This window comes from Thamnophis elegans, chromosome 4, assembly GCF_009769535.1.
Source record: "Thamnophis elegans isolate rThaEle1 chromosome 4, rThaEle1.pri, whole genome shotgun sequence".
NCBI classification, from domain to species: domain Eukaryota; kingdom Metazoa; phylum Chordata; class Lepidosauria; order Squamata; family Colubridae; genus Thamnophis; species Thamnophis elegans.
The window spans coordinates 105,235,298-105,246,711 of NC_045544.1; the positions used below are offsets into that span (position 1 = coordinate 105,235,298).

The 11,414-nt window shown below is 38.1% G+C and overlaps 1 protein-coding gene across 2 annotated transcripts; it reads left to right on the forward strand.

The window, feature by feature from the left end:
• The first annotated feature begins 144 nt into the window (after positions 1-144).
• On the forward strand, positions 145-9,103 carry RPS27A (ribosomal protein S27a). Of its 2 annotated transcripts, none has more exons than XM_032216418.1 (6): positions 145-254; positions 344-423; positions 3,728-3,782; positions 6,552-6,637; positions 7,641-7,772; positions 8,921-9,103. In XM_032216418.1, exons 2-6 carry the CDS (start codon positions 376-378, stop codon positions 9,068-9,070), a joined length of 471 nt encoding a protein of 156 aa, XP_032072309.1. In that variant the 5' UTR covers positions 145-254; positions 344-375; the 3' UTR covers positions 9,071-9,103. The 2 variants fall into 2 exon arrangements, with proteins under 2 accessions (XP_032072309.1, XP_032072311.1); XM_032216420.1 differs by having other exon boundaries at positions 188-250.
• The last annotated feature ends 2,311 nt before the right edge of the window (positions 9,104-11,414 follow it).

Below are 11,414 nucleotides of genomic sequence, written 5' to 3' on the forward strand. Positions count from 1 at the left end.
TTCGATTTAGAATCCTGATGATTCTTCCGCGACTTATCCGGTCGTAGACTTTCTCCACTAGGCGCCGCCATATAACCAAAACTACTACTCCCATCATGCTTTTCAATAATTTCGAAAGGAAATTAGTCTTGGAGATTGTAGTCCTGCCGTGTGGCGACGCATGGCCCTCCTTCCTTCTTTCAAGGCTCGGAAACCCCGTGCGCAGAGGAGTGGCCTCTCTTTTCGGCGTCGGCCATTCTGAGAGCGGGTGGTGGGTGAGCGCTTGGCCTACTTCGATTTTTCTCTCTCTTTCAGGTTTGGCGCTGAACGAAGCCTTGATTTTTCGATGTTTTTCCCCTTCTAGGTACAACCATCACTAGGCGCTCTACCGCCGCCATGCAGATCTTCGTGAAGACCCTGACGGGGAAAACCATCACCCTCGAGGTGAGGAAGGCAGGCTGGTTAGTCTGCGGACCTGTAACCGGTGCTCTTTTCAAACCGGTTCCCCTCCCTTTTCTACCTTTCTGTTCCTTTCCTTTGGGGCGGGGGTGGGCATTTTGTCGCGGGATTGTCAGATTGAGTAAAAATGGTGCCTCGCTGCACACTGGACGTTAGAAGGCTCTTCCTCGTGGGCGTTGAAGCGAGGGAATGAGCGGAGAGAATTGGTATTTTCGTCAGTGGAATAATGCTACAAAGAAGATTAATAGGAAGAGCAAACTTTTTGTAGAGGTTTAAAGGATTAAGACAAAGATGGCATTGATTAGAAAATTGGAGGTCTATGCAGGAAATCCAGAAGAATGCAGTTTTCAAATTTCTGCTCCGGTTTTTTTCAGGCACAAAAGTGCTGAAGCAATTGCAGATATTATTTAGCGCTGTTTTTGGTATGTAGGTAAAGTGGGTTCAGAGTAAGAAGTTACGGCAAAGGCCTTTTAACATCTCGTGTCCCATAGTTGCCAAGCCGCAGGAAGACATGACAGCAAACAGTTTCTTTTGTGTAGTGCAAATTAATTTAATCAAATGAACTTTCGTTCCTTGTGTATTGCTAGAAAAAGCTTTACCTGCTTTTTGCCTGGAATTTTTTATATACTTGATGATATTGATGCTGAAACTAAGCCACCCTGAAGAAAACTTGGTTTTAAATTACAAAAATAAATTACAATAGCATTTTAAATTGCAAAAATAAATATTAGCATTTTAAATTACAAAACTAAATACTAGGAATATACTATTTCTGTAATATTTACTTGTTTCCATGTTTAATTGCTTTTGCTTTGCCTCAACTTCTCTATGTGGTATGTAATGATGCTTGTTAAAGTATTGTTGGTCATTTTCATTAAAAATATCTTGATAATTCCAAATATAAGAATATAAGTATGGTTTAAATTGAATTTTAAACATGATAACTCTTTGGTAGAATTGAAATTATAATGCCAAGGACAACAGGTGCTACAAGAAGTGCTTTTAAAGTGAAATAGTAAAACATAATCTAATAAACCTTTTTAATTTGACCCTATTTTAATAAGCATATAAAGCCAGAATTGAGAAATCAGCAATAGTTGTAAATATTAGAAAATGAAGAATAAAGCAAAAATGCTTTAGAATTCAACACACAAACATTTGCAACACAACACCCCAAACAAAACAATTAATTGTTGATAAAAGTCTGGACAGTGGACATGCAATACCTGGCGACAGCAGAGTAGAAGAGAACAAACTGGAGAAAGTCACAAAACACAAACAGCTGAAAATGGAAGTAGAACAATTGTGATCAGTGTTCCCTCTAATTTTTTTTCAGTGTGAGCAGAAAAGTATAGTGTTTGAGCGGCATATTTTCATGCCTGAGCACCTGATTTTTCTTCACAGATGTCACCTAAGACAACAACGAAATCAGTATTATTTGAAACTCAAAGTTATGTTTATTCAAGGTACCCGCTTAATTAAAAGTGTTATATAATATCAGTATCACTTAACAACGGTCCTGCTTAGCAACCAAAATGTTGGCTCAGAAACTCTGGCATTGAAGCATGCAAGTCTTAAAGCTGTCAAGTTACAAGACCTTTGCACCCCTAACCCTTTAGGAAAAAAACCCCAGGGGTCTTCAAACCTGACAGCTTTAAGCCTTGTGGACTTCAACTCCCTGAATTCCTCCTCCAGTCATGTTGCAGCAACGTCATCTGCGTGGATCTGCTCCATTTTTTATTTTTTTCACAGGGGGCAGGGCTGCAGTTGAAGATGCCAATGAGCCCCCGCCACCACTAGAATAGCTGCTGCCGCCGCCTCCTCCTCCAAAAGCACCAACATATTTGCTGCCCAGCGCTGCAGCCGAGGTGAAGCCTCCAAAGTTCCCACAGGCGCCCCCACCCATGGCAGCGGCGGCGGTGCCTCCACCTCCGCTCGGAGCACCTTAGCTGGGCTCTGGATTACCTCTGCCAGCTGCCGCCGCCTCCACCTCCGCTGTGCTTTTGAGAAGCCATGAGGCCTTTTTTCCTGCTCCCGCCCCCTCCGCTGCCTTCCTATTAGCTCATGCGGCCAAATGGTTCCTCAAAAGCACGGTGGAGGAGGAAGGGGGAGGGATAACGTGGGGGCCAGCTCAGGTGCAGAGCACAGCGGCAGGAGTAACCCAGAGCCCAGCTGAGGTGCTCCAAGCGGAGGGGGAGGCATCGCCGCCGCTTCCATGGGCGGGGGCGCCTGCGGGAGCTTTGGAGGCTTCACCTTGGCTGCAGCGTTGGCGGCAAATCCAGCAGTGCTCTTGGAGGAGGAGGAGGCGGCAGCAGATATTCCCCTCAGCTTCCGGAGCCTGTGACAGAAATCACTGCGCACAGTTAGAAACGGCTGCATGGTGTTTTCTTGCCACGTGCGCGGCTGCACACCTTAGAGGGAACAGTGAGTGTGATGACAGCAATTATGGTAACTATAGTAATAGGCACTTTGAATGCAATTTCAAAACATACAGTACCTTTTGAACATTAGCATTGGCATGTCGTGTCCTTTTGGGGCAGCTTGTCCACCTTTGGTCCCCACTTGTCACTTAGTTCTCACTGTGTCTCCTAGTAGCTGTAGCATGGGTAGTGGCCACAACCTGGGCAACAGCTTCTACAGGCTGGCCAAACCAGGTTGAGAATAGCTGTTGGGTCATTGATCTTCGGTGAGATAGAGACTTGTCTATCCCAAGCATGTGAAGACAGATTCCGGTAGATTGAGCGAATGAAACCTACTAGAATAGGACAATGGTCATGAAGGTGGTCTCTGCAAGCGATGTGGTATGCTAAGAGCGTGGCAAGACATGATAGACACCATGGTCAACCACTGTGCCCAGCCCATCTCCAACTGTCTCAACTTGTCCTGCTAATGGAACAAGATGGAATCTGGGAAGAGAGAGTGAGGCTGACTGCGCACCTCTCCCTCACTTTAATCCAATTCACATGCAAGTCTTGACATTCCCTCAATTAGATGTCAAGGTCCTTTTTGAACAGGATGGACAAACATCATAGTATTGACAAAATCACTATCAGTCAATTGCAAAAGGGCAATTTTACTTGGAACAGCTTACATACCTAGGAACAGCTTATATATTATGATACTTTTTAGCACCATGAAACATCTGACTGTCCCGGGTCATTGGGAAGGAATTAATAGATAAAACTGCCAATATCTGGCTGATTGTGCAACCAACTATAATATGTATACTGTGTATCTATAGCTTGTTTGACTGTACGCCTTTAAGTGCAATTTAAAACTTTTACAATAGGTTGAACCATCTGATACTATAGAAAATGTCAAAGCCAAGATCCAGGATAAAGAAGGTGGGTGTACTATAATTTATTTGAGATTTGGGGATGGCTTGTGTCCTAAGTTACTCTGGGCAGCTTACATCACAAGTAGAAAACAATAAATGGAAACAATAACTAAAACTCATATTTGTAAAATTAGCCTGGATAAACTTCTTTTATGTTGCAATCCTAAATTCAGTATTTTATGATAATAGATCTGTGCATGAAATGGAAAAATGTTTTATTTTGAACCCAGAACAAACCAGTACATTCCAAAAGTTCTATTTCATTGTTTCAAACTAGCCATGATTCAATAGAAACCTAGAATACTTTGGTTATCTGGCTTTAGATCAAATAAAAGCCTTATCCTATAGGCAAATTGGGCAAAGCTGATGCAAATTGTTCTCTTTCCTTAGGGGCTATCAGCATGGCATCTCACTGGATTGCCTGCCTGCCAGCCAGTTTTCCCTTGTTTCTCAGCCATCACCGCCAGTGTTTAAGTTGGCATATCACATTTATCCACCTGTTTCCTGATTTTCCCAGCACCTTTCCCTCCTTTCCATAGTCACTGATCTTTCTCTTCAGCACCTTTCTTTCCTCCCTTTGTATAACACACCATCACCACCCCAATGTATATTAAAAGCATATTGTTGAGCAACTCTTTAACAGTGGTGCTTTCCAGCCATAATAGACTCAATTCTCATCATCCACTAGCCAGATGGCCCAATTTGGTGATTTCACATATATGAGGATTCTAGCCAAGATAATTATGGAAGGCAGTACTGTACCTAAAATCTGACAGTAATTATTTTCTGTCATTTGAAAAAAGGAAAAGATACAGCTTAGGTAATTATTAGAGTAGGGCTGCTTTTATTCAGATCTCAGTCTAGGGATCCAGCCATCACCAGATGAATGGGATTTTCTTCCAGATATATGTGATGTTTAATCTGGTGTGCTCCTTTGTGTTGAAAGAGTGGGGGATCTTTACATGCATAAAACAGAAAGCTGATTTTTCTTCCCATGTGAATATTGTGCATGCTATAATCTTTAATACATCATGGTTTTAAACTAGCATATGATAATACAATGCTTGAAGTATCACCTTTTAATATTTTTCATTTGCTAAATACTTTAAATCTAATATATATATATGTGTGTGTATACACACACACACACACACACACACACATATATATATATGTTTTTTAAAATTTGTATTATTTTATTTGTATTTAAAAAAAACACATATATAACAAAGGCAACAGTAAAAATATTGGGTTTCTGTCGTGATGGACTCTTGTGACGAGCCGATTGACAGATGATGGAAGCAGTTAGCTTCCTCCCATGGTTGGTCCCATGGTTGGGGCTTACCAGGGGTTGTGACTCTCTCTCTCTATATATATATATCTTAGCTTTTCTTTGTTTAAAAAATAACTCCTAAAAAGGAATTATTAGCAAACAGCAATAGCACATAAAATTAAGATTTAAGTTATTGGACCAGCATATTCAATAGTCCTGAGAAATTTATTCACAAAATATGCATGTGAAGATATTGCAAGTCATAAAAGTATTTGGCTCTGTGTATTATTTAATACATCCTATTGTGTTCACTTTTCTAAATGTATTATTTACTATAGTTTATTTAATCATATGTCAGTGGGGTAGTACAAAGCAGATGTGAACCTGGGTGCTACTGGCAGAATAATGTGTATTTTGATACATTTCTTAAACTAGACTTGGAAAATATTGAATACATAATTGTATTTCTTTTACAAATTGTTTAGTATGACTGTTGCTAATTACGTCTTATTCCAGAAGAATTTTAAGGCAATCATAAAAAAATGTTTCTTTTATCAGAGCAGGGCTGTCAAACTCACGGCCCAAGGGCCAGATGTGTCACACGCTGCCCATGCCCGGTTTAGCAAAAGGGGGGGGGGATAAGCCATGCTATGTCATGTTACGACCAGTTTGACACTCCTAATCCAGAAATTTAATAATTTGTGGGATATAATTATGTAAATAAACTTGTACCAAGTTGTTTAGCGCTTGTAAGTAATTCTAAATTCTGTTGAGCCTTCTGCTAATTCAAGTTCCAGCAAATGATTTATAATATAATGGCTCATTAGAAGAGAATATACTGTTTGTAGCTCAGGGTTGTGCTGTAAAGTCCTTGATGCACTCTTGAGCTTGGTTGTTTGCCTGCAGACATACCAGTGTCAAAGTAGTTAGCATCATCAGTGCTAGTAAATGCAGGGTTAGCTCTGTTTAGATACAGTAGCTTACTCTGCCAGTATTGGGAGTGTGGTTTTCTCCTTGGTTATAGATTACTTATGCTGCCTTTGCTTACTTTAAAGGTAATTCAAGGTGGTGAATGTACACAACAACCCTATGAGATCCTTGATTAGGATGTTGCTTTTCTGCTTGATTTTTGTTTAGTGTTAATCCCTGCTTATCTGGGAACAAACTCCACACTCACTAGCAGTAATGATGTTACCTAGTTGGTTTATGAATTGTCTTCAAGCAAACAACCAAGTTTAGAGAACAACAAGCACTCCATAAAAGTCCATTTAATGCACTTGTATGTTTCAAATTTCAAAGGGGCAATTAAGATTAACAAAAGCTTTATAGTTATTGAGAAATTTCTCAAAAGATATTTGATACATTTAATGTGATATTTTATAACCTGATAGTATTTGAAATGTATCTGCCCTTCACAAAGCAGATAGAATTAACAGTGAAATAAATGAATTGAGAATAATTGCTTACAAACACAACAAAAATCTTTACTTTTTTCCCAACAAGGAATTCCTCCTGACCAACAGCGTTTAATTTTTGCTGGCAAACAATTGGAGGATGGACGTACTCTGTCTGATTATAACATCCAAAAGGTATTTTAACGTTTGAAACCTGTTAATACAATAATTTCATAATATGCAATAGACAAGTGGCAAACATTCCATCTTCTTGTGGCAATAGTTATATATTGTATGTGAATAGGTCTTGATTCTATTAAAGATACTTTTCTGGTCAGCACAGTTTGCTGTAGATGAGTTCATTTGCCATCAGTATGTATTGCTGACTTGAATATTGCTATACCCACAAGTTATAAATTTATCTTATTTTAGCAAGTAGAAGGTTATCTTTGCAGGAATTAGTTTTGAAAGGCATAATGATGTATCACAATTATTGTTTTTTCTGCAGCATCTGTAGTAAGTAGGCAATTTTTTCTGGTTTCCAGGAGTTTTAATAACTTACGCACCAACCACCACTTCATTTTCAAGTTATAACAAACAGATAGTTAATTTTCTCTATAACAATCTGTCCCTAATCTGATCCTTTGTTTTCCATGGTGTACCAATCATCACTTAGTCCATCCATTTTACTGCTCTTTGTCCTCTTCTTCCTTCCAGCTTCTTCAGCATTAGAGTATTTTCCAGAGTCAAGTCTTCTCATAATGTGTCCAAAGTTTTAACAGAAGACAAAATTTATTACTTTCCTTTAATTATTAAATTATCTCTCAGTGCATGATTTACAATGCAGTAAGCAAGGGCCAGATTTTGCATTTGGTTCAAAGTTACTTTGGATTTTAATAAACAAGGTTTCATAAGTCTCAATTTTACCTATTTTATTGGCATTAGCATTTAAGCACCAGTTATGCTGATTTTCCAAGTATGCTGTTTTTTTTAAAGGAAGGGTAAGGCAAGCATACTATTTCAGAATAGCTGCAAAGTGAGCTGAATGACTTGACCAAGCTTCATGACTCATAGAAAACTATCTTCTGATTTCCTTGTCTAATTCTGTGCTTTTTGCTGCACCACAGAAATGCTCAAATCTGGATGTTTTTCATCTTTAAAAATATTTTCTTTTTTTTAAAAAAAACCCCAAATTTAGGAGTCAACACTTCATCTTGTGCTGAGACTTCGTGGTGGGGCAAAGAAAAGAAAGAAGAAGTCTTACACCACTCCTAAGAAGAATAAACATAAGAGAAAGAAGGTGAAACTTGCTGTCCTTAAATACTACAAGGTAAATCAGTTTCACTGTTGCAACTTGAATTCAGGAGAAAAAGTTGGCAGTTATAAGCTGCAGATTCTCAGAAAAAAAATTTTAAGCCTGCCTTTTTTAACATAAAGCTCAAGGTGATATCTAATCATGTATATGTATATATACACATACATATATATATATGTATAAATAATCCTAACATATATAATTTATACAGTTTTTAAGAGTCAGCTTTAAATAGTAGTTAAGATATCAGGTTAGAAAGGAGGAGACCACAAATTCTAATTCCACGTTAGGTGCAACACCTAGCTGGGTGATTTTGAACCTGTCACTTTCTCTTAGCCCTATAAAAAGAAAGCAATGGCAATCATTTCTGAAAAATCTTGCCAAGAAAACTGCAGAGACTTGTCCATATAGAGTTATATTATAAAATTCAACATCAATATGAATAAAAATATAAATTATTGCTGGTTGTTTATTTTGCTAGAAAGCCATTCCCATTTAGGTGACAAATGCAATCTGTTTTGTGTATGCAGAACTAGAACTTTTGGAAGCTACTACCAAACTAAACGAATAGTACTAGTTCAAATGTTTAAATTGTTTGTTTTATACTAATTATTAATAATTTATCCTACAACTTTATCCCAAAATTCTAGATTTACAGCAATATAAAATGCAAAAGATAAAAGGATAGAAGATGTTTATTTGCTGCCTTCTTAACTTGGGAACCACATAAGTGAAATTTCTGTCAACATCAGCCAAAATCAAGCTTTTGGCAGTTCCTATGTCAGGTTCATAGCCAGAGAGGCAGTCTCCCAGTTAGAGGCCCAAATTGCTAGCCCTTTCAACTCTGTTTGATAGCTAATGCCGGTATGATCATTCATAATCTTGTATTTTATACCAGTTGGCAGCCTGCATGCTGCATTTTGCATCATTTGCAGTTTCTACCTACTATTTAACTACTTAAGTTGCATGTACAGAACATTGCATTAGTTTAGACCATGTGTGTCAAACTTGCGGCCCACAGGCTGGAGATATCACATACCCATCAATCTTTCTAAAGACAGTTGTTCCAAAAACTTTTTATGTTCTAATTATAATTATATAGATAAGCCTGCTTTTGAAGTAAATGCAGTACTGCACTATTTACTGAGGATTTCTTCTTACAGGTGGATGAGAATGGCAAAATCAGCCGTTTACGCCGTGAGTGTCCCTCTGAAGAATGTGGGGCTGGAGTGTTCATGGCTAGCCACTTTGATAGACATTATTGTGGCAAGTGCTGCTTGACATACTGCTTCAACAAACCAGAAGACAAGTGAATATGTCTGTTTTAATAAAAACCTTTAAACATTGCTGCGTTTACTTCTCATAATTGCAAAAATGTATAAAGCAGGGATTTATAAAAAAAATTTTTAAGTGCATTTCTATTGTAGGAACATGATATGCTCATAAGTGAAAAACAGAGGGCGGAGGACATTATTTTGCATAAATTTACCTGCTAACTGTAGCTCAGACAAAATTTCAATTTCAATTTCAGTTTATTTGTATGCTGCCTTTTTCCCTGAGGGGACTCAGGGCGGCTCACAGTTCAAAGGGGGGGGGGGGGAAACAGACAAGTTACAAACATGAAAACCATACACCGTTAAAAAGCACAACAGTCATACCATTCGAGTGGGGTTGCAAGTCTTTTAGCCCCAGGCCTGTCGGAACAGCCAGGTTTTAAGGGCTATGCGGAAGGTCTGGAGGGTGGTGAGGGTACGAATCTCCACGGGGAGTTCGTTCCAGAGGGTCGGAGCAGCCACCGAGAAGGCTCTCCTCCGGGTAGTTGCCAGACGACATTGGCCGGCAGATGGAATTCGGAGGAGGCCTAGTCTATGGGATCTTATCGGTCTAGTGGAGGTAATTGGCAGTAGGCGGTCTCTCAAATCATACTTGAATTTAAATACACAATAGTTCCAATTACTTTTTTTTAAATTATAGAACTAGAACAGCTTTTTCAAAAGATGGTTTTTAATGCTACTTTTGTTTTGTCATAGGGTATTTTTTTGCCTGCTTTGATAGCAGTTTTAGTTCCTTTTGCAGAAGTGTTAGCAGATTTCTGTTCTTTTACCTACTATCATAAATTGCTTATCTTCTACAGCAGGGATCCCCATGCTGTGGCCAGTTGGCCACTGGCTCATGTGAGTGACTGGCCAGTATGCGCACACACACACCCACTCTTGCTATCAACATTGCAGGGCCTGTTTGCACACATGCATGGACACATAAAGGCACCTCCCCTCCCCCCCTCCCAAAAGAAAAGTTGGGGAATTCTGTTCTATAGTACATATTCTTAGGAAAAGGGGCAGGGTATCTTGCATTTTTAGCATTTTTTTTTCTATTTTATTTTTTTTATTTTTTATTGTAAAAATAGTATACCTCCCCCCCAACTTTCCAGAGCAAATACAGGCTATAAACATTTAACAATCATACACTAAAATAAACTAACTTTAGCATCGTACCTTCGCTTATACTTTAACTCCCCTTTTGTAAAGCTAACTTTAGATAAATTGTAACATTCCTTGTTCATTCATTCATAAGTTAACTGAAATTTCTTAGTCCCATATTTATTTTGAATATAATCAGTCCATCTTCTCCATTCCAACTTGTATTTCTCATCTGAATGGTCCTTGAGGCATGCTGATATTTTAGCCATCTCTGCTAAGTTTGATACTTTTCCATTCTTGAATAGTAGGCAATTCTTCCTTCTTCCAGTACTGCGCCACCAACAATCTGCTGCCGTTGTTAAATTCAGAATCAAATTAGTCTCTATAACTATACAATCTGTAATTATACCTAACAAGAATAACTGAGGAGTAAACTTTATCCTCTTTTTAAGAATATTTTGAGTAATCCACCATATTTTTATCCAAAATGCTTTGACTTTTTTACAAGTCCACCATATATGATAATACGTAGCATCAGCACAATCACATCTCCAGCATTTAGATTATAAGTTCGGATACATACAAGCTAATTTTTTAGGATCTAAAAAACAGCTTATAAAAATTCTCAAGTTTTGGGCTTGCGTAAATTTTACATTTCTTACCCGTATCTTTTCCCATGTTTCCATCATTATTGGTTCTTCAAAATTTTGTGCTCATTTTATCATACAGTCTTTAACTAGCTCTGTTTCAGAATCTGTTTCTATCAATATATAACCTTTTTATATGCATTTGACTCTGGTCTCTAATTTGTTTTACTAAATTATCCTCATTTTGCATAATACCAATTTTCTGGTCTTTTTTCCATCTAGCCTGTAGCTGTCCATACTGAAACCAGGTTTGAATTACCCTTTCCTCTTTTAGTACATTCATAGGCTTTAACTGTAGTACACCTCTTTCTGTATTGAGCAGCTCTGTATGTAGTTACATCCTATTTTTGTTCTATGCTTACATTCTCTATCGCATGTCTGGGTACTGCTCACATAGGTATCATCATTTAATATATATATATATATTTTCCAGACATGCAATAGAGCATTCCTTAAAATATGGCTTTTAAAAATCTTATCCACCTTATCATATATTAAATAAGCATGCCAACCATATACCAAATCATATCCCTCAATGTTCAATATTCTATCCTCTGTTAAGTTAATCCAATCACTAATTGTTGATAAAA